This window comes from Heterodontus francisci, chromosome 13, assembly GCF_036365525.1.
Source record: "Heterodontus francisci isolate sHetFra1 chromosome 13, sHetFra1.hap1, whole genome shotgun sequence".
In the NCBI taxonomy this organism is placed as follows: domain Eukaryota; kingdom Metazoa; phylum Chordata; class Chondrichthyes; order Heterodontiformes; family Heterodontidae; genus Heterodontus; species Heterodontus francisci.
Genome location: NC_090383.1, coordinates 82,321,508 through 82,344,637, shown reverse-complemented (window position 1 = coordinate 82,344,637; position 23,130 = coordinate 82,321,508). Strand labels below are relative to the sequence as shown.

Sequence of the window (23,130 nt, the reverse complement as noted above, 5' to 3'; positions counted from 1 at the left end):
CAAATTTATCCAATAAACCATGAAACTCAAGGAGAGGATTGTTATTGTGAATATTGAGCTGAGGCAGTAGAAAAATCAGCAATAGGAAGACGGACCATTTCTCACACTGCCATTGTCACAAGACAATTTAAACTGTGATGGTCAATGTTTGTGCAACTTCTCCACCTGATTATCAAGTGTCTGAAGACAAGGCATCCAACAAAAGGCCAGGGAATGGCAAATCAGGAGAATTTTTATAGGATGCAGGAGATAGTACTTCAGAAAGGTCATATAAAACAGAAAAGCAAAGTGGGACAGGAAGGGACAGAGAGATTTATGGTAGGTAGCCAAGACTAGTTTATTCATCTTGATAGGCTGTTAAACTAGGTCCTGGATTCTAAAATACAGACTCAGGGACATCTCTCATGGACAAAATGTCATTTACTCAACAAAGCTAGTGACAAAATTAAATACAATTACAAATAAAGAGCACCCTTCAATTCCTCCAATAAAACAATTCTCTTAAATTCACTTATGTCTATATCTCAATCTATCACTGTCAATTCCTATTCAGTTCTAACAAGATAATTATTAACAAAAAGCTTTTCTGCAAAAAGTTGAGCAGTTGTTACAAAATGTTTAGTCACTATCTTTAAGCTTGTACTCCCGACTAACCAATTTATGTCCAAGCCAAATCTCTTATCTGTTAGCAAAGGTGCACTTTTAATGTAATGTAATTCTATGATACAGACAACTTTCAAACGGCATTAGCCACTCAGGTTATCTGCCCTCAAACTGGATTGTAAATGATGCACATTGCAGTTGCTGATCTTTGACATACTTGTAAAACTTGTCCTTTAATCCAATTCACAGCAAACAAAATCGGTTAATTACTATTTCTGACAGGGTCATTGAAATATAATGAATTTTTACTATGTCTGCCCCGACAGTTTTTAAAACTGCAAATGCAGGATGGATTTTATTAAGGAATTGTAGACTGTTCATCATAGATTAAGGTTTATTAAAGCTATCCATTACATTGTATTTACTAATTATTGTATTTGGGACAGTAGCATCCTGTTTTTGCCAATATCACTCAGCTCCATAACATCATACTCTTGTATTCATGAGGAACTTAGTGCTGACTTCTGGAGATTCCTTGTCTTGCTTTTTTCCCCCTCAATACAAGTTCTGGAATAATGTGATTCCAAATGAAAAGCAGGGGAATTGCGACATTTATATAGAAGTAAAGGTCCAGCAACTTTCAACATGACACAGAGCTTGTATAACAAGTGAAAGTAATATGTGCATAGAAATTGAGACATTCCCCTAGTGACTTTTGCTATTTTAAAATGAGTTTACATAACACAAGCCTTTAAACTTGTATTTTAAAATAACCTAGCTGCTAAGCTATTTTAAAACGCAAGGTTAAAGGCTTGGAGCAGGAGTGTCCAACTTTTTCACGTGGGGGGCCACATTATAATTTAATCTTGCATAGGGGGTCAGTGAGACAATTTCAGAAAGATAAAGGCATTAAAAATTTATCTTACTATCAAAACAATAAATGTGCATTTTTGAGAAGAAGCTTTAAATGAGAAGACTAATCTATTGACTTACTTTCTTATCACTATGTTGGGCACTGACTTAGTGAGATACCTGGCATTTTTGTTTTGCTTGCACAAGTAGTCAATGATTGTCCACACACTTCTTGTAGCAATGTGGAGTATTCCGGATAGATGTCTATCAGTCAGGAGTGATCTTGATCGCTCTCTCCCTCCCTCTGTCTGTCTCGCTTCCTCACTCTGTTACCCCTTCTCTGTGTTGTCCCCTCATATTGTTCTCTCCTCTTTCTATGTCATTAACCCCCTCCCCCCACCGCTCCGTGTCATCCCACCCTCTCTGTATCTTTCCCTCCACCCCGTCCCCCTCTCTCTCTCTGCTTCCCCCCTTTCTCTGTGTCCCCCCCCCATCCGTCTCCCTGCTCTGTCCCCCCCTCTCTCTCTCTTTGCCCCCCATCTCCTCTCTCTCTCTCTCTGTCCCCCTCTCTCTCTGACCATTGCTGACAGCGGGAACAGCAGTTTCTGAATTTTGGACAGCTTTGTGGTTTTCGGATGGGCTTTTAAAAAAAAAAATCAGAACCCGCCAGAAAACCCTGAATCTGTCCAAGTTTGGAAGCCGCTGTTCCTGCTCTCAGTACCTGTCAGCTGTGAATATGGAAAGGAGTGTAAATAAGCATTAGCTAAAGATCAGGGCTTAGAAATTCCAATTCAGCTGTGAAACTGAATTGCGATTTTTCTTTTAAAGCCAGTCTGGTCAGAAAAGAGAAGCCAATGGGAAATTTCCTATCCCTGAAAATAACAGTCATGGACTTCAATATTTTTTGCCATGGACGCTGGTATCCATGTACGGACACATTGCCGGCCTGAGTGAAACTCAGGGCCGCATTTTTCCAGCGGCAGCCGACTAAGTGGCTTCTGCCAGGGCTGCCATCTTTATTAAGGATGGCAGTACCACCCCCCCCCCCCACAAAGAGCTGCCAGTCCAGAGTGTGGGCTGACAGCTCAGCAGCGCCACTGCTAGTGGTGGTCATTGCTGGGGCTGCACCTGGAGGATAAGGGCGCATTGATGGCCATGCGTCCTCAAAGGAAGGTAAGTGGGGCCAGCGAGGGGGGTGTGGAGTGGGTGGGTGGGTGATGATCGCAGAGGGCAGGCAGCGCCATTGCCAAAGGGGCAGCCATTGCCATCGCAGGGGGCCCCTCTGTGGCCCAAAAAGGAGGCCCCCCTCCTCTGGAGCCCATTGGGAGGCCAAGGTTTACCTGATGATCTCCCCATGTGGCGGTGGTGGCACTGCTAGAATGCCAGTGGAGGTGGGAAGACGCCCTTAATTGGCCACTCATATGGCTCAACTGGGCTCCAGGGTAGGGGCGAGCCATCTGCCATCTTTCCCGCTACTGGCACAGCGGCGAGAAGACAATGGGCATGCCACCTGATGCCTTCCTGTGTCATTTTGCCAGCCTTCTCACATCCCAGCCCATCCCCAAAGAGCTGGTAAACTTCAGCCCAGAGATTCTTCTTAATAGAAATCGTTCAGATGATGAAAACTATAAGAAAAATACAAAGTAGGGCTACTGCTCTATAGAAACAATGTGGAATAGAGGTTCTCCTCTACAGGAAAAGTACGGAATGGGTTGACTTCAATATAGGAGCAGTGTGAATTAAGTATATTGCTGTAAAGGAACAATTCCAAGGGGGTATTCTGCTGTATAGAAACAGTGTGGAGTACATATACTGTTGTATCCAAACCCCAATTCTTTTCTGTTTCACAAACAAATGTTCAGATGTTAGATGTAAAATTGCATTTCCATTGCCTCATTATTATTTGCATATTTCTATAGAGTAATTGTCGTTTTTACACATCTTTAATAAAAAAAAATGGAGTGTAGAAAATACAAAGTGATATCAGATGGCTGTTTTCCTTGTGACAGTGCAAAAGTAAATCATACTACATGGCACAAGTGCAATTTAACGGATTGTAAAAGACCAAAAATGTTTAATATGTTCAATCTGATACTGAATACGTCTGTACAGTCACAGACAGTACTTACCCTGCTGTGTTGAGTATCTGAGCTCCACAAGTAAGGGCAGGCCCCAGCACAGAAGTTAGCCTGATAGCCCTTGGGTTCATGAATCCATTTCCACCCCAGGTCTCTCCGGAAGTCAATGTATAGTGGACGTAAGCAGCAGTTGTCCTGTACATTTCTGTTCAATAGACAAAGATTCACATTCAAATGACAGGAACCTTTTGCTTTTTTCAACGTCTTTTTTCCCTTATCTCCTGAAGTTTCTGACTTATGCAAGAGTATGTCCAAGGCAGGATTTTTAAAAAAATAATTCTCAGGATGCAGATGTGGCTGGAAAGGTTGGTATTAGAACATAGAACATAGAACAGTACAGCACAGTACAGGCCCTTCGGCCCACGATGTTGTGCCGAACCTTTAACCTACTCTAAGATCAAACTAACTATCTACCCTTCATTCTACTATCATCCATGTACCTATCCAAGAGTCGCTTAAATGCCCCTAATGTATCTGCTTCTACTACCACCGCTGGCAGCGCATTCCACGCACCCACCACTCTGTGTAAAGAACCTACCTCTGACATCTCCCCAAAACCTTCCTCCAGTCACCTTAAAATTATGCCCTCTGGTGAGAGCCCTTTCCACCCTGGGAAAAAGTCTCTGACTATCCACTCTATCTATGCCTATCATCTTGTACCCCTCTATCAAGTCACCTCTCATCCTTCTTCGTTCCAATGAGAAAAGCCCTAGCTCCCTCAATCTTTCTTCGTAGGACATGCCCTCCAGTCCAGGCAGCATCCTGGTAAATCTCCTCTGCACCCTCTCTAAAGCTTCCACATCCTTCCTATAATGAGGCAACCAGAACTGAGCACAATATTCCAAGTGTGGTCGAACCAGGGCCTTATAGAGCTACAGCATAACCTCGTGGCTCTTAAACTCAATCCCCCTGTTAATGAAAGCCAACACACCATACGCCTTCTTAACAACCCTATCAACTTGGGTGGCAACTTTGAGCGATCTATGGACATGGACCCCAAGATCCCTGTTCCTCCACACTACCAAGAATCCTGTCTTTAAGCCTGTATTCCGCATTCAAATTCGACCTTCCAAAATGAATCACTTCACACTTTTCCAGGTTGAACTCCATCTGCCACTTCTCAACCCAGCTCTGCATCCTGTTAATGTCCCGTTGCAACCTACAACAGCCTTCCACACTATCCACAACTCCAGCAATCTTCGTGTCATCGGCAAGTTTGCTAACCCAGCCTTCCACTTCCTCATCCAAGTCATTTATAAAAATCACAAAGAGCAGAGGTCCCAGAACAGATCCTTGTGGAACACCACTGGTCACTGAGCTCCATGCTGAATACTTTCTATCTACTACCACCCTCTGACTTCTATGGGCCAGCCAATTTTGTAACCAGACAGCCAACTTTCCCTGTATCCCATGCCTCCTTACTTTCTGAATGAGCCTACCATGGGGAACCATATCAAACGCCTTGCTAAAATCCATATACACCACATCCACTGCTCTTCCTTCATCAATGTGTTTTGTCACATCTTCAAAGAATTCAATAAGGCTTGTGAGGCATGACCTGCCCCTCACAAAGCCATGCTGACTGTCTCTAATCAAACCATGCTTTTCCAAATAATCATAAATCCTGTCTCTCAGAATCCTCTCCAATAATTCCCAGGGTTATCCCTATTCCCTTTCTTGAACAAGGGAACAACATTTGCCACCCTCCAATTATCCGGTACTACTCCAGTGGACAGTGAAGACGCAAAGATCATCGCCAAAGGCGCAGCAATCTCTTCCCTCGCTTCCCGTAATATCCTTGGGTATATCCCGTCTGGCCCCGGGGACTTATCTGTCCTCATATCATTCAAAATTTCCAGCACATCCTCCCTCTTAACCTCAACCTGTTCGAGCATATCAGCCTGTTCCACGCTGTCCTCACAAACGACCAGGTCCCTCTCACTAGTGAATACTGAAGCAAAGTATTCATTTAGGACCTCCCCTACCTCCTCTGACTCCAGGCACCAGTTCCCTCCACTATCCCTGATCGGCCCTACCCTCACTCTGGCCATCCTCTTGTTCCTCACATAAGTGTAGAACGCCTTGGGATTTTCCTTAATCCTATCCGCCAAGACTTTTTCATGTCCCCTTCTAGCTCTTTATTGCCTATCCCTAGTTCCTCTGAGCCTTGATACAACTGGTTACAACTGAGTGGCTTGCTGGACCACTTGAGAGAGCAGTTAAAAACCAACTATGTCGGTGTGGGACTGGAGTCTCATATACATATCTATTAATTACAAAGTAAAAATATTTTTTTAAATGGATGTTTTTTTGCTAAATGCTGACTGGTTAATAAGCATCAGTTGTGGAAAAATGTATAAGGCCATCAGCCCAGTGCTTGGCTACAATAAAAAAAAGGCAAAGTTATGCTTTGCATTAAAAGATAGAATACAAATCAAAGGAGATTTGGTCAGTACCCATCTTGATTATTTTGCTGTGACCTTGCTGTATACAATTTGGCTGCCGTGTATCCGACACTGTAACAGCGACTGCACTGAGAAGCTAATTTGCATCCATTCAATCGAATGCAGTTGAAGCTCAGTGGTTTACTAAATCCAATATTAAATGTAATACTTTGACTTTAATGTAGGATCTCACTTGCACTCACTGTTCTCCTGTGGATAACCACTTTACCTAAAAGGTGTTGCTTATTACTCATATTTCCCAGCTTTGACGGAACAGAAACTAATCTGTACAAATCAGGACTGTTTAGATGAAAGATAACAAATAATGAGAGTAAAGGTTTAGCCTGAAGCTGTCCCTAAATACTCTTTGGAAAACCAAAACTATGTGCCTGCTGGAAAGGTATTTGCATTTATCATGTTATCAGTTCAATAAAATGAAACTTTAAAAAGGCTGGTGAAACCTTGCAATATATAACATATAAGTTTTGCAAGTTGAAAAAACATAAGAGGCATGTTACATTTTTGGCCTGTTTTTATTAATTTGAGGGGGGGAAATGAGATGAGAGTACAATGCAGTTTTTTTCTGTTCCTATTAACACCTACATTTTCATGAAAATTAGCAAAAAAGCAAATTTCAAACTCCTCCCATGACACAAAATTTCTCATTCAAAAGGACAGCCAGATGAATGGGAAGCCTACATCCACTCCTAATACTTTCTAGCCTAACTAGTAGTTATTTGGAATGGAGCTATTTGGCTGATTGTTTACAGAAGATTTTTAATTAATTTTGTCTGAATGTTTTTTGAAATTTTAGTCATTACTATGTTTCCACTTTCCGGCAAAAAAAGCTAAGCTTTCATCATAGAACACCTAAAATATTGTTGCAATTTTTTAAAAAAAAGACTTTGATGTTTATTTCTTGGCTATGAGTTTATTAAAAATTTAATAACGTGATGCCATATGTTACTGCTCAAAGTGGCTACACTAGTATAAAATATAATGTAGGCGTACACAGCAGAGACCCCACAGAGCGACCTCTCCAATCTCATCCAGGCCATCAGAAGTAACCACAGTACAAAGGTTAGGCTTGTTCCTATATCAAAAGGAGGAAAAATTGATGGTTAAGTCACCTGCAGAGGTCTGGCTCAGGGGTCGTGTGAATTGAGGCCTAGCACCAGGTCACTTGTCCACTGTTTTGGCCCGAAAGGCAGCATGTCACTTGGGAAGTTAAAAGGGGAGATGGGCACTTAAAATATTTAGTAGGGAAGAAGTTAGGCTCTATATATGGATCCATGGACACCTAATTCAGCAAACAAATAAAAATATAAAGCTTTGCCATTTTATTTACGTAACTATTTTTCCCTGTGAAATATTTTTCTAAGAATGAACTTGCTACCTCTAATAATTAGTAGGATTATAATTTTTAAGAAGGTTGATTTTCTTGACCTACACTCCCGAGGAATGCCTATTCCCAATGCACAAAGGCCAATGCATCATTGAATATACCATCAGCATTCCAATAACATTTTGAGGGATGGGGTGGATAATGTCCTAAAATTGAATCTCTAATAACTTGGTGATTCAGGCCAGTTAATTTAATATCAGTGTTGGGTAAAGTTTTAGTAACAATAATCATGGGGAAAAAAATCAACCAACACTAGGAGAGGTTTGAACTAATTAAGGATAGCCAGCACGGATTTATAATAGGCAATCATGCTTGACTAATTGAATTTTTTGATAAAGTAACAGAGAAGGTTGATGAAGGGAGTGTGGTGGATGTTGTCTATATGGATTTTAAGAAAACGTTTGATAAAGTACCACATAAAATTTTAGTTAACAAAATTGAGGCTCACGGGCTGGAACATTATGTTGTGGAGGTTCAGTCCACTGGCTGAAAACTTTCCGTCAGGCCTGGACGCTGCGCAACAATTTTGCAAGGTCCAGGGCCTTATGTGGCCTCTGTTGGGACATCCGCCCCTCCGAGGCAGAAAGTCCCACCTCCGAGCTGCCGACCCTTGATCAGTTCCAGCAGTGGCACCAGGAGCCGTGGCCACTGCTGGGACTGCATCCAGCCAGGACCAGCACGATGGAGCAGGCCCTGGAATGCAGGTGTGTGGGGCCTCGCCAGGTCAATCAGCTGGGCCCCAACAAGGTGGGGGGGTGGGGGGAAAAAGAGGTGGTCCAGTGGGGGCATCTTGTGCTGCTGGGGGGACCCTCCATGGGGTATAGGGTACCCGATCAGAAAGGCCCCCCCACCCCGAGCCCACAGGAGGCTGCCTGGTATTACAGTCAGCTGGCAAAGTACCCATCTCCCGCTGGTGGGAGGAAGCCCTTAAGAGGCAATTAATTAGCCACTTAAGTGCCTCAAATGGCCTGGGGCAGACGAACCATTTTCCACCCCCTTCGCCGCTGGTAAAATGGCAGTGGGGGTGATTAGGCGATGGGAATGGCACCCCCCACCTTCCACTCGATTTTACACCCACCACTGCCTGCAACCCACTCCCGGAGCGGGGAGGGACCCAAAACTCCAGCCATGGAAAATAGAAAATTGGTTTAAGGACAAAAAACAGTGAGTCATGGTAAATGTTTGTTTTTCAGACTGCAGGATGGCAGATAGTGGTGTTCTCCAAGGGTCAGTGCTAGGATCACTGCTTTTTTGCTATATATAAATTGGAATACAGAGTTTGCCTATGAAACCCAGCTTGGAGGAGTGACGACAGAGGATGATACAAACCTCCTGCAACATGACATAGATAGGCTAGCAAAATGGGAGACTGGTGGCAGATGGAATTTAATACAGACCAGTGTGAAGTGATGCATTTTGGCAGAAGGGACAGGATAAGGCAACATAGACTTAAATGGTGCAGTCCTAAACAGTATGCAGGAACAGAGGGACCTGGGTGTGCATGTGCATTGATCTTTGAAGGTAGCAGGACATATTGAGAGAGTGGTTAGCAAAGCATACGGGATCTTGGGCTTCATAAATAGAGGCATAGAGTACAAAAGCTGAGAAGTCATGCTGAACCTTTATAAAGCTCTGGTTAGGCCCCAGCTAGAGTATTGCATCCAGTTCTGATCACCACACTTTAGGAAGGATGTGAGGATCCTTGAGAGGGTACAGAGGAAATTTACTAGAATGGTTCCAGGAATGGGGAATTTTAGTTACAATGGTTGGAAAAGCTGGGGTTGGCTCCCTGGAGCAAAGGAGGTTAAGGGGAGATTTGATAGAGGTGTACAAGATTATGACAGTGTGACAACCAGCTGAGAAGAGGGTCTAGGGGTTCCCTCTCAGCCTTTGCCTGGTTTAACCGTAACAGGGTTTAATTTTTAAAAACACCGTGTTTTTAGCTCCCCCTCAGTGAATCCTTGTTCACTGCTCTCCAATTGCAAGGCAAAGAAATTGATTAGACAGGTTTTCTTAGATTTAAACAAGAAAGATGGAAGTTTATTAATCTTAAACTCCAATTTGATTAATGACTACGAATATACGACACGACCATGCTAGCATGCATATGCGATAAACACACACACACACAGATAAGACAGAAAAAGTAGAAAGAATAAAGAATAAAGGGGAAAAGTTTTCGGCAATAGCTGGGTTTCTATTTATGGTCCTTTGAGTTCGATGCAGAGCCTTTGGTTGCTGGTAAGTCTTACCATTTCATTGGGGCCCAGTGCATGCATTAAAACCTGTTTCGATGTCGGAGTCTTTTCTCTCTTGAGGTTTAAGTGACTTTAGTGGAGCTGGAGGTTAGTGAAAGAGAGAGAGCCAGACAGGAGAGAGACTCTTGTTCCAAGTTCAGTTGCAATCTGCAGTCTGACCCAAATTGTCCTGTGAGCAGTTCAAAACCAGACCTGGGCCAGCAGGTTAGTCATGTGACTCGCTTTTTAAACAAACTCCTGCATTTGTGGATTCCAAAGCTCTGGGGGGGGGGGGGGAGGGAGGGTTGTAGTGCTGTCTCATACACCAAGATGTGGATCACCAATGCCCAGACCAATCTCTGTTAATTGAATCATTGAGCAGTTGCCGTTGCCTTTTCCAAGGTGACTGTCTCTTAGAATGCAAATGTTTTTCCAGCCACAGCTGATCTCTTTAAACAAGTCATCTCTTCACTCCAGCAACTGGTTAAAATTAATGTTCATATGGTGAAATTAATATGCCTCATTCTTGACAGGTAGGGGTCTTCATGACAACAGGCTTAGGTAAGTTAAACAAGGAAAGACTTTTCCCATTAACTGATGGCACAAGGACCAGGGGACATAGATTGAAGGTTTTGGGCAAGAGATGCAGGAGGAATGGGAGGAGGAACTTTTTTTTATGCAGCGAGTGCTAATGACCTACAACTTGCTGCCCATGAGGATGGTGGAAGCAAAGACAATCAATGATTTCAAAAGGAAATTGGATGAGCTCTCGAAGGAAATAAACTTGCAGAGCTACAGGGATCGGGTGGAGGAGTGGGACTGACTGGATTGCTCAGCGGGGAGCTGGCATGGACTTGATGGGCTGAATGGCCTCTTTCTATATCATAAATGACTCATGATTTTATGACTCAAACTATAAAAGTTGATGTCCAGGTTACAAAAAAGGGCAAATGGAATTATGGCATTTATATCGAGGGGAATTTAATGCAAAAGGGAAGATGTGATGATCCTATACAAAAAAATTAAAGTCGATTGGTGGGGCAGAGAGGGAACTCGACACTTAACTATCATATACTGACCTGGATATACTTGATGCCAATGCTGAATGCATGAAATAGGAAAGTATTCCATTTTCCAGTGTTAAATTCACTCAGCCGTAGCAACTACAATAATTCATATTTATACACTACCTGTTAATGTTGGACAAACCTCAAAAGCATTGCATAAAGATGAATTGACGGTGAACATCAAGTAAAAGGAGAGAGTAGGAAGGATAATCAAATCTTGGTCAAACAGAAAGGGTTTATGGAAGAAGCTGAAGAGGTAGACTGATAACAGTAGCAAATTCTAGAGAGTGGGACCGAGAAGGCAAAAGACATCTCTCCCAATGATTGGGTAAAGGAAAGGTGGGCAGGGGGATGTATGAGTCAGAGGAACAGAGGTCTGGGTAAAAGTTTGATTGTAGCACTGAAGGAGTTTACAGAGGAAGGGAGGGGCAACCACACGAAGATTTAAAAACAAGGACAAGAATTTTAAATTTGAGGCATTGGGTGACCACAAGCTAGATCAGTGAGGATGGGAACGATGGGTATCAATATTCCAGAAAGCCAGTTGGTGAAGGATAGAATTGCAGCCAGTCTTTCCACACTTTTATAAGTTTTTATTTAGAGTTACACATTATAAGCATACACCTCCAAACCCAACATCCACAGTTTCAGTTTGTGTCTATATATGATGTACAAGTGAATCCCCAGTTAATGCTCACTAACTGCATACAATTATATACAATTAATATATAATTAACAGTGAGTGGGCAGGACTTGGTGTGGAATAGAATATAAGCAGTAGAGTTTTGGGAAAGGTAGAGTTTTTGGAGAATGGAACACCGGTATGAAGAGCATTGAGGTAATTGAGTCTAAAATGACAAAGGCATCTCAGAGTTACAATGACTTAACAGCTGAGGTAATCATTGTGCTGGAGAGGATATAGGATATAGGTTTGGAAACTGAGCTTGCGGTCAACCAGGACACCAAAGTAGGGAAAGGTCTGGTTCTGACATAATGGGCTAGATTTTGTTCTCCCACAGGCATTGGGTTTATTGACAGGGGTTGGGGGGGGGGGGGGGGGAGGTGATGGGGGGCGGTGATGGGGGGCCTGAATATGCCTCCAGGAGAGGGCCGCCATGCACCCCGACATCAGGAGGGCCCAGCCCAATATTACCGCCAGCGACAATGCCTTGTGGCAGCCCCAACGCCGCTCGACGATGGGACCCCAATTTGAATATTTAAATAAATTAAAGTGGTTGTTTGGTAGTACAGAACTTGAGTATTGCTGAAAACAGAGACATTTTGTCGAAGCTTTTCGTCTTGCGTTCATCAGGACAGTCCGCAAGAATGCCAATGTAAGGGACGTAACAAATTTATACTGTATGAGAAGAGAGTGCTGATTGGTTGGCAAGTGGACTCTGATTGGTAGGGACATTGCCATGGAGAATGCACCAGTTTATGGTGACTCAAAGTTAACTGCCAAGCTTTGTTTGAAATTTAAACCAGGCAGCTTGACTGATTGGTCAAGGCATTGCCCTGAGGAATGAACCAGTGAATGACTGTCACTTATTTTGTTTAGCTTGGGGTCAAACATGGGCTGGTTGGGTATGGTCTGTACCTTGCCTGTTGCAAACCTACGCCTGTGCTTGCAAAACTCAAAACACAATGTCCAACATTGGATGTGATTCCGCGATTGGACAACATTTGCTAAATAACCCTCAGTGTGCTAAGAATTACGCTGACAACCAATTTAAGATGGTCAGTCAAGCTTGCAGTTTGGCGCATTTGCGTGTACTGGAAGCTACATATATTACTACACAGGGCCCTGTTCTTCGCAGACAGAAAGAACATACACACACATTGCGCCAGTTTCAGCTAACCAAAAAAAGTAACTGCTATTTGCTGGTTCATTCCTCAGGGCAATGCCTTGACCAGAGTCAAGCTGCCTAGTTTAAATTCCAAACAAAGCTTGGCAGTTAACTGTCAGTCACCACAAACTGGTGCATTCGCCATGGCAATGCCTCTACCAAACAGAGTCCACTTGCCAACCAATCAGCACTCTCTTCTCATACAGTATAAATTTGTTGCGTCCCTTACTTTGGTATTTTTGCAAATTGTCCTGAGGAGTACAAGACAAAAAGCTTCAACAAAATGTCACTGTTTTCAGCAATACTCAATTTAAAATGAATTAATGAAGCTCACGTCACCGCCTGATGTCCTGCTGCGATCTTTGGCCCAGTGGCCAGCACTCCTGCGCCTTTGGAGCCCCGTCCGGGGAAACGAGGCGCCACACTGATGGGGAGGGGGGAGGAACGGGGAGTGGGGTCAAATTAACTTCATGGGTGTAGAGGATGGTGGGAAGGGTTGCAGTTGAATATTTGTGCAGTTTGGGGAGGGGAAGGTCAGATGGTAAAGGTAAGTATTTTTTGGAAGGGCAAATCATTAATTTGTTACTGGTGGGGTGGGAGAGGGGCAAAAAAAAAATTTGTGTGTTTATTTTAATTCACTTTACCTTTAAATATTTAAATTAGGCAGTAGGGCCAACAGCCTTTTAAAAAATGGTGGCAGCACCTGCGCACAGGCAGCAGACGCCATTGCCGTGGATGGACAGCCCCACTCCACGCGATCGGGGTTGGGGCAGCGGACCACCCTGGCTATTTAAATGAGCGGCTGCGCTTAGAATCTCGGCGGCTCTGCAACATGCGGCCCGTATGGGCGAGTCGCCATTTTTATCGCCCGCCGCCTTCAGCCCAATAATTGGGCCCAACTTTAACTGTGTAAATAAATGAGTTTTGAGTGAGTTAAAATTCTATCTAATGGCTGGGGTGGGTAGCCTTGGTGTCAGTGATGAGAGAACAGAATTCATATTGAGGGTTAAGACAATGGCTTTGATTTTCCCAATGTTTAGCTCATCTTTATGAACCACAGAATTCTCTCCAAAAATTATCTATGGAAAAAACATTAACATTAATACTTAGCAATTTTAGTAACTAAGGTGATTGACAGAGTAATGATGTCTCAGTGCTTTTAAATATAACACTTCAAACCTCAAAACATAGGTGAGTTCACAAAGATACATGGGACTGAGCAGTGTGCAACATGTGCGTTTACATTACCTAAAACAAAATGCAGCATCCAGTGCACGTTTCTTCCGCCGACTAGATTGTTGCGACTCAAGTCTATAGGTTGGTAGTAGCATTAGGAGGAGATGTGCCGTTTTCCCATTATAATGATTACTTTTTAGTTTTCTCATATCACCACTGGAATAATCTTTTGGATAGTTGTCATAAATTCCTTCAAAAATAATAACAGTTCCAGTTAGAAAAGGCTGCAATGCATGTTCCTGCCTTCAGCACATTTCTTTATCTCAATAAGTCAAAAGGTCATCTGAAAAGCCAGACCAAATACCCAACTTCTTTTATGTTAAAAATTGAAATACTTCCCGTGTCTGGTGTACAGATTTGATGTTATTGTAACAAACATTTTATTAATTGTGCTATACAGAGGTTGAACTTCCCAATGCACACTGGGTACATTCTGACCATTTTTGATTAGTGTAGGTGGAGGAAGTATAATGCAGTTTCTGAGGGAGAGAAAGAGCTCCAGAAGTAAATAGGATTAGTGTCATCTGTACAATTAGTCCCTCCCGTATGCTGATAAAATGCAGCCTAACAGTGAAAGTCATATCCACTCAAGCAGACTGCCTTGGTTGTACTGGATAGCATTTAACCGTGTCAGCCATGGCTCAGTTGGTAGCACTCCTGCCTCTCAGTCTCCAGGTTCAAGCCCCACTCCAGGGTTTGAGCACACAAATCAATGCTGACACTCCAGTGCAGTACTGAGGGAGTACTGCACTGGTCAGAGATGCCATCTTTCAGATGTGACATTAAATGGAGACCTCATCTCACTGTTTGGGTAGATATAAAAGATCCCATGGTACGATTTTGAAGAAGAGCAGGGACATTTTATAAAGTGCCACATAACAGGCTTGTCAGCAAAGTTAGACCCCATGGAATAAAAGTAACAGTAGCACAATGGATTTGAAATTGGATGAGTGACAGGAAAGAGAGAGTAGTGGTGAAAGGTTGCTTTTTGAACTGGAGGAAGGTATATAGTGGAATTCCTGAGGGGTTGGTGTTAGGACCCCTGCTTTTCTTGATATATGTTAATGACCTAGACATAGGTATACATTTGCAGATGGCTCAAAACTTGGACGTATTGTGAACTATGAGGAGGATAGTGATAAACTGCAAGAGGACATAGATTGACTGATGGAACTGGCAAATTTAATGCAGAGAAGTGTGAGGCGATTCATTTTGTTAGGAAGAATGAGAGGCAATATAAAATAAAGGGTACAATTCCAAAGGAGATGCAGGAGCAGAGGGACCTGGGGTTATATGTGCACAAATGTCTGAAGGTGGCAGGAGGATGAGAAAGCAGTTAATAAAGCATACGGGACCTGGAATTATAACGAGGGGCATAGAGTACAAGAGCAAGGAAGTTATGCTAAACCTGTATAAAACATTGGTTCAGCCTCAACTGCAGTATTGTGTCTAGTTCTGTGCACCACACTTCACGATGGATGTGAAAGCATTCGAGAGCGTGCAGAAAAGATTTGCTAGAATGGTTCCAGGCATGAGGAGCTTCAGTTACATGGATAGATTGGAGAAGCTGGGGCTGTTCTCCTTGGAGAAGATTAAGAACAGATTTGATAGAGATGTTCAAAATCATGAAGTGTCTGAACAGATTTGATAGGAGAAACTGTTCCCATTGGCTCAAGGATCCAGAGCCAGAGGACACCGATTTAAGGTGATTGGAAAAAAAAAAAAGCAATGGTGACAAGAGGAAAATCTTGTTTACACAGCAAGTGGTTAGGATCCGGAATGCACTGCCTGAGAGAATGGCATAGGCAAATTCAGTCGAGGCCTTCAAAAAAGAATTGGATAATTATATGCGGGAAAAAATTTGCAGGCGTACTGTGAAAAGCCAGGGGAGTGGGACGAGTTGAGTTGCTCTTGCAGACAGCCGGGACAGACACGGTGGGCTGAATGGCTTCCTTCTGTGCTGTAACCATTCTATGATTCTGTGTGTCCTGACCAATATTTATCCCTCAATCAACATCACCAAAAAAAAAATTACCTGGTCATTATCGTATTGCTGTTTGTGGGAGTTTGCTGTGTGCAAATTATACTGCTGTGTTTCCTACAAAACAACAGTGACCACACTTCAAAAAGTACTTCATTGTCTGTAAAGCACTTTGAGACGTCCGGTGGCCAAGAATCCTGTTATATAAATGCAAGTCTTTCTTTTAATATTGAGCAACTAAGATAATGTGGGACATTTTAACCTCCAAGGGGGTGGTGTAGGTGTCAATGCAGGGGGTTGGGGGTGGGGGTTGGGGGTGGGGATGGGGATGGGTTAAAAATGCTGGCGTACCGGGAACCCAGCAGGAACCCACCAACCTCCGCATTTAACTGGTGCAGTTAACCCCTATGGGCCAGGTGGGCCTGTGATTTAGATATGCAAAAAGCCAATTGTCTGCAGATTTAATCCTGGAATCTGGCTTTAACTATCAGCGCACGGGTTTTCTGGGCTGTCTGAAGCTTGCTAGGGTTAACAAGGTGAAAGGGCAGTGAGTATTGATGGGGCTGTGAAATGGGCAGGCTGGAAAGCCTTTAAATACAAATATATGACAGCTGCTTCTTTGCCTAAGTGAATGACTTTTACTAACTGCACTTGTCCTGAGAGTTTGCTTACTCTCCTTTAGAGGTGATTTCCAAGACTGTTGAAATAATTTCTGCTACCTTGGTGTTGTTGCTTTGGATCTACACTTCCCAGCTGTCAGCCTTCTCAGCAGCATGGGAGCAGCTTATGCAGCTCTACCCTGGACCATTATGAGAAATAAGAGAAGCAGCACCAGTAACACCACCAGCAGCAGTACGTGCAGCATTAGCAGTCTTCTCCTGAACCACAGTACAGAGGAGATGAGCACGGAGACCCAGCTTATAGGAGGCAATATCCCAATACAGGGGATAAGGACAGAGGATCAGCTTTCTGCATGTGACTGAGCACCAGTGCCTTAGGAGGCTCAGAGTTTCTGGGCAGGTTGTTGCTGAAATCTGCAGCCTCCAGGAACAAAACCTCCTTCCAAGTGGACCAGGTGGGCATGCATTACCAGTGGCCGTCAAGGACACGGCAGCCCTGAATTTCTTCACCTCCTACTCCTTCAGGGAATCTTCTGGTGACATTTTTTTTTAGAATTAGAATTAGAACATTACAGCGCAGTACAGGCCCTTCGGCCCTCGATGTTGCGCCAACCATCTGACCTACACTATTCCATTTTCATCCATATGTCTATCCAATGACCACTTAAATGCCCTTAAAGTTGGCGAGTCTACTACTGTTGCAGGCAGGGCGTTCCACGCCCCGACTACTCTCTGCGTAAAGAAACTACCTCTGACATCTGTTCTATACCTTTCACCCCTCAACTTAAAGCTATGTCCCCTCGTGTTTGCCATCATCATCCGAGGAAAAAGACTCTCACTATCCACCCTATCTAACCCTCTGATTATCTTGTATGTCTCTATTAAGTCACCTCTCCTCCTCCTTCTCTCTAACGAAAACAACCCCAAGTCACTCAGCCTTTCCTCGTAAGACCTTCCCTCCATACCAGGCAACATCCTAGTAATCTCCTCTGCACCCTTTCCAAAGCTTCCACATCCTTCCTATAATGCGGTGACCAGAACTGCACGCAATACTCCAGCTGCGGCCTCACCAGAGTTTTGTACAGCTGCATCATGACCTCGTGGCTCCGAAACTCGATCCCCCTACTAATAAAAGCTAACACACCATATGCCTTCTTAACAGCCCTATTAACCTGGGTAGCAACTTTCAGGGATTTATGTACCTGGACACCAAGATCTCTCTGCTCATCTACACTACCAAGAATCTTCCCATTAGCCCAGTACTCTGCATTGCTGTTACTCCTTCCAAAGTGAATCACCTCACACTTCTCCGCATTAAACTCCATTTGCCATCTCTCAGCCCAGCTCTGCAGCCTATCTATGTCCCTCTGTACCCTACAACACCCTTCGACACTATCCACAACTCCACCGACCTTCGTGTCATCCGCAAATTTACTAACCCACCCTTCTACACCCTCATCCAGGTCATTTATAAAAATGACAAACAGCAGTGGCCCCAAAACAGAACCTTGCGGTACACCACTAGTAACTAAACTCCAGGATGAACATTTGCCATCAACCACCACCCTCTGTCTTCTTTCAGCTAGCCAATTTCTGATCCAAAGCTCTAAATCACCTTCAACCCCATACTTCCGTATTTTCTGCAATAGCCTACCGTGGGGAACCTTATCAAACGCCTTACTGAAATCCATATACACCACATCCACGGCTTTACCCTCATCCACCTGTTTGGTCACCTTCTCGAAAAACTCAATAAGGTTTGTGAGGCACGACCTACCTTTCACAAAACCGTGCTGACTGTCGCAAATGAACTTATTCTTTTCAAGATGATTATAAATCCCATCTCTTATAACCTTTTCCAACATTTTACCCACAACCAAAGTAAGGCTCACAGGTCTATAATTACCAGGGCTGTCTCTACTCCCCTTCTTGAACAAGGGGACAACATTTGCTATCCTCCAGTCCTCCGGCACTACTCCTGTCGACAATGACGACATAAAGATCAACAACAACGGCATCTGCAAGATTTCACAATCTGCTGCGCACAAGTGCATCTTCCAGGTGACTGATGCCATGTTTGGCAAAGTTTGGCTTACATCCAGTTGATGAAGCCAGTCAGGACGGGAGGTGCCTTGCATTTGCTTCCCTGGCTGGATTCCCACAGTTACAGTGAGTCATAGACAGCACACATATGGCAACCAAGGTGTCCTCAGATCAATCAGCAGGATTAGTCAATTGAAAGGGATTCCACTCCATTAATATTCAGCTGGTATGGAATCACTGAAAGATATTCATGCATGTTTGTGCAGGATAACCAGGTCATAATGGCTGCTTGGAAACAATGGCTACTTTCTAGCTGTTGACACTGTGAGGAGTCCTACAACTGATACACAGGAAGGGTACAAGAGAAGCCACATGAGCACAAGAGCGGTCATTGAGCAAACCATTGGGTTGCTGAACATGCGATTCAGGTGCCTGGGCAGATTTGAGGCCGCCTGTCAAAATGCACCAGTAAGGATGTTCAGAATGATGTGCAAGACACAGCAGAGAGGACTGGAGCTGCAGCAGGAGGAAGGTGATGCATCTTTGGAGGAAGAGGAAGATGAGGAGGAGCCTCATGTGGCCAAGGTTGCTGCAGCCACTCACCTAGCTGCCGAAATGCCCGCGATGAACTTATATTTATATAACACCCGTAATGTAATGAAACGTCCCACGGTGTTTCACAGGAGGTTATCAAACAAAATTTGGCACTGAATCACATAAGGAAATATTAAGGCAGGTAACCAAAAGCTTGGTCAAAGAGGTAGGTTTTAAGGAATGTTTTAAAGGATGAAGGAAAAGTAGCGAGGAGGAGAGGTTCAGAGGGGGAAATCCAGAGTTTGGGCCCTAGGCAACTGAAGGCATGACCACCAATGGTGGAGCAATTAAAGTTGGGGTTGCTCAAGAGGCCAGAATCAGAGGAGCGCAGATATGTGAGGTTTATGGGGCTGGAGGGGTTTACAGAGATAGGGAGGGGTGAGGCCATGAAGGAATTTGAAAACAAGGTGTTGCTTGACCTTGTTGTTCTGTTGCTTTGGATCTACACTTCCCAGCTGTTGATTGGCACGATTAAGTTAACCTGAGGATGTGCAGGCTTATGGCACACCAATGCTGAACCCACTGGGTACCCGCCCTCTCCTCCAACACAAAGCATTCCCACAGTCAATAAATAATCCTTTCATCTCACTAACACCTACGGCTCGTCTTCTACTCTTGATATACCATTTACCTCAAGGATGAAGGCCATTTGGCAGATGCGAGGCTACAATGGAAACTTGAAATAACATTGATGGTGCATAAACATTAATAAAATTGACACATTAACAGGCTTTTAAACACCCAAGTGATTTCCCTTGTGAAACTACAAATTCTCTTTCTTCCTTTTCCTGTTACTCCTACATGGTTCTACGCCTATGACTTCAGCAGAACTAGAGGCAGGCTCATCGTTCCCCTGCCCTGATTGCTCAGATGCTAGTGGCTGACGTCCTCTGGGTTTTGGAGCCCATGAGGGCACTGCCAAAGACTGTCCCACCTGCATCCATGCAGGGTCAAACTTGACCATAGGGATAGGAGGCAGCATGAGGGGCACAGACTGGGGGCAGCAGGGATAAGAGGACAATGGGGAAGAGAGAGAGTGCCTTGAGCAGAGTCCCCACTTTCATGTCCCTTTTCTCCACCTTCCCTCTCATGGCCGACCCACACTTTGCTACTAGTAATGAGCTAGAGAGCATTTTGCTTCACTGCAGTGAGATGCTGAACAGCCAAGCGGAGCATTCCTCCGTCCTACTTAAGCTGGCAGAGTGTGCAGGCCATTGATGAGTGCCAGCATGCAATCGGTTGCCTGCGTGCCTGATGCTCCATGCAAGTGTCCGGTCTTTCCTCACATCAGCGCAGTGTCTCTGGAAATGCTGACAGGACCTCATACTTTTTCCACAGCGGCTCCAGAATAGTCCTCTTTGTTCATGGCCCCTGAGGCTCAGCATCTACATCCAGCTGAACACATCTTGAAGGGTCCTTCCCTGTCTGACAGGGACTGCTGCCCTTATCTCCAACGCCTGCTCACTTGTGATGTATAGCACACCAAGTGACAACCCAAATACCTGTCTTGAAGGTCCCATCAAGGTGTGTCTATCTGAGCTGGTAAAGGTGCACATGAGTCATGTGATGGCGCTTCCTCCTGGGAGTGGGCTATGAGGCGGGGTGGCCATAAAATTCCAGCCTAAGTCAACATGAGTGAGCGGTCTGTGCCATGTGGCTGTGTGAAATCGAATTCTGTCACCAGAATTGGGAGACTCCCATTTTTCCACCTCCTACAGCCTTGCATTCAGACACTCTGCTAATCTCCAGTGTGTCCTCCTCCTCCGCAGCAGCAGCGTGACTGTGACTGGAAGGCCACTCTGGTTCTCTGCTTCTTCCTGGTGTTCTGTGCTCTCCTCCTGAAAGAAGGGAAAGAAGAGAGTTATGCATGTAAGATATGGAATGTTCTGAGAGGATGGAAGAACAACATTTGTGGAGGTTGACTGAGGGATGGGTGTGGCATGGCAATAAGATGAGGGTGAGTAGGAGTGTTAAAGATGGGGATGTGTAGAGGTACATTGAGAGAAAAGAATGGGTGGAGCTGCAAGGTGTGTTGGTCTGAGGAGTGCTGTGCAGGAGAATGATGGGGAAGTCTGAGTCAAGGGGTTGGTACTTGAATGTGGCATGTCACTCACCTTTCCTGCCCTGAGGAGGTCATTGAACCTCTTCAGATACTGTATCCATGAGCAAGAGACACACTCCTGCTGCTCACCTCCTCAGCCAGTTCTAGCCGTGCCCATCATCTTTCTGGGAAGAATATTTCTCTGCAGGCCCTTACTGCCCGCAATATGATCTCCAGGGATGCCTCTGAAAACCAGAGCAGCTGTCTCATGTTGAGACTCCATCTGTACAGCGGCTGTCTCTGTCCTGAGAATTGTAGAATGGATTAATTCTGACCCCTGCCAGAGTTCAGTTAATCAGTGAAGTTTGAATAGTCAGGTGTGGGTCACGATCCCGCCTGCCTGCTCCATCGATTGGGAAACCTGGAAGCAGGATGCTAATGCCGTGGCAGAGTTAAAAAGCCATGGCAAAGCCTGCTCCACAAACTTTCTGGTTCCCAACCCACTACTGGCCTCCCTTGTCAGCAGGTCCAAAGATTAAAATTCTGCCTGAAGTTCAGCTCCAAATAAAAAGAGCAGTAAGGAGGAGAAAATGAGGTCTCAGTCATGTCTGTACAACTCAATACAGAAGAGGAGATATTTCAACCTCTGGCTAGGGAAATAATTTTTATATACAATAAGAAAGCAATATTTGCTGTCATGTGTCAGAATTGAGGAGGTTCATTACTGGGGACAGAGTTTCCACCACCAACACCTGAACTTAGAGTTACTGAGACCAATGTTAACATCACAGATGAGTTCAGCTAACTCAGCACATACTAAGGACTGAACCTGGGAGCTTTTTAGCAATTACCAGAAATATCCCTTTAAGAGCAAGATTTTTCCCAGACTAAACCAACAAAACTCAGACACATACTCCTTCGGGAACTGCAGATTTTCCACTGGACTGCCAATCAGCAATTGTTCATTATTATTTTCTTTATTTTGAAGTTTAATTAAATAAAATGAGCTTTGTCTCAAGGTAACACCAAATCTCCAGACACAAAGGGTGCAGGCAGCAACAATAAGTGCAGACCCAGTGTTTAAATCATAATGAGGTGGACCCCTTCCCTCTCAATTTCCTGTGCTTGCATCCCAGGGGCACCCAATTTCACCAGCAAGAAGTTGATGAGATGGGCCTTACACCTAAAACCCCTTATATTGGAGAATCTGAGGGTGTCAGGCAGCAAGATAAAAGATAGGACAAAAGACAAGTAGCCTTCCTTTTATTGTAGCACCAATTAGATTTTCAAGCCTGGAGGTCCTTTGGCTGTTGTTCACTAATAGTTGTTCCTAATGCTAGCAGATAATTTTGCAGTTATATTCCTGTTTCCAGGTACATGATGCTGTCAGGAGGTTGGGCCTACACCACAGGTGTGGCCTTCTCACCAATTACTACAGACTGTCATGTGCCTAAGCAGAGGGCAGCCAAGGAAATCAGTCCCATTGAGTCCCTATGAACATGTGACTTTATTTTTTTTTTAAATCACCTCAAGTTTAAGAAGTCCTTCAAATGGGTAAAATCTGCCATTAATGAAACAGCATGGTCGTCTTCTTCTTCTTTGGCCTCCTTGTCTCGGGAGACAATGGATAAGCACCTGGAGGTGGTCAGTGGTTTGTGGAGCAGCGCCTGGCGTGGCTATAAAGGCCAATACTAGAGTGACAGGCTTTTCCACAGGTGCTGCAGATAAAATTGGTTGTCAGGGCTGTTACACAGTTGGCTCTCCCCTTGCGCTTCTGTCTTTTTTCCTGCCAACTGCCAAGTCTCTTCGACTCGCCACACTTTAGCCCCGCCTTTATGGCTGCCCGCCAGCTCTGGCGATCACTGGCAACTGACTCCCACGACTTGTGATCAATGTCACAGGACTTCATGTTGTGTTTGCAGACGTCTTTAAAGCGGAGACATGGATGGCCGGTGGGTCTGATACCAGTGGCGAGCTCGCTGTACAATGTGTCCTTGGGGATCCTGCCATCTTCCATGCGGC

At 44.3% G+C, this 23,130-nt stretch overlaps 1 protein-coding gene across 1 annotated transcript in view; it reads right to left on the bottom strand.

Annotated features, from left to right (window-relative positions):
- tgfb2 (transforming growth factor, beta 2) overlaps positions 1 to 23,130 on the bottom strand; it is an 89,308-nt gene that overhangs the window by 5,751 nt on the left and 60,427 nt on the right. The window contains exons 5-6 of the mRNA XM_068045064.1: positions 13,842 to 14,019; positions 3,585 to 3,738 (exon numbers count right to left, since the gene is read on the bottom strand). Of these exons, the coding sequence (XP_067901165.1) occupies positions 3,585 to 3,738; positions 13,842 to 14,019 (332 nt within the window). The remainder of the gene's footprint in view (positions 1 to 3,584; positions 3,739 to 13,841; positions 14,020 to 23,130) is intronic.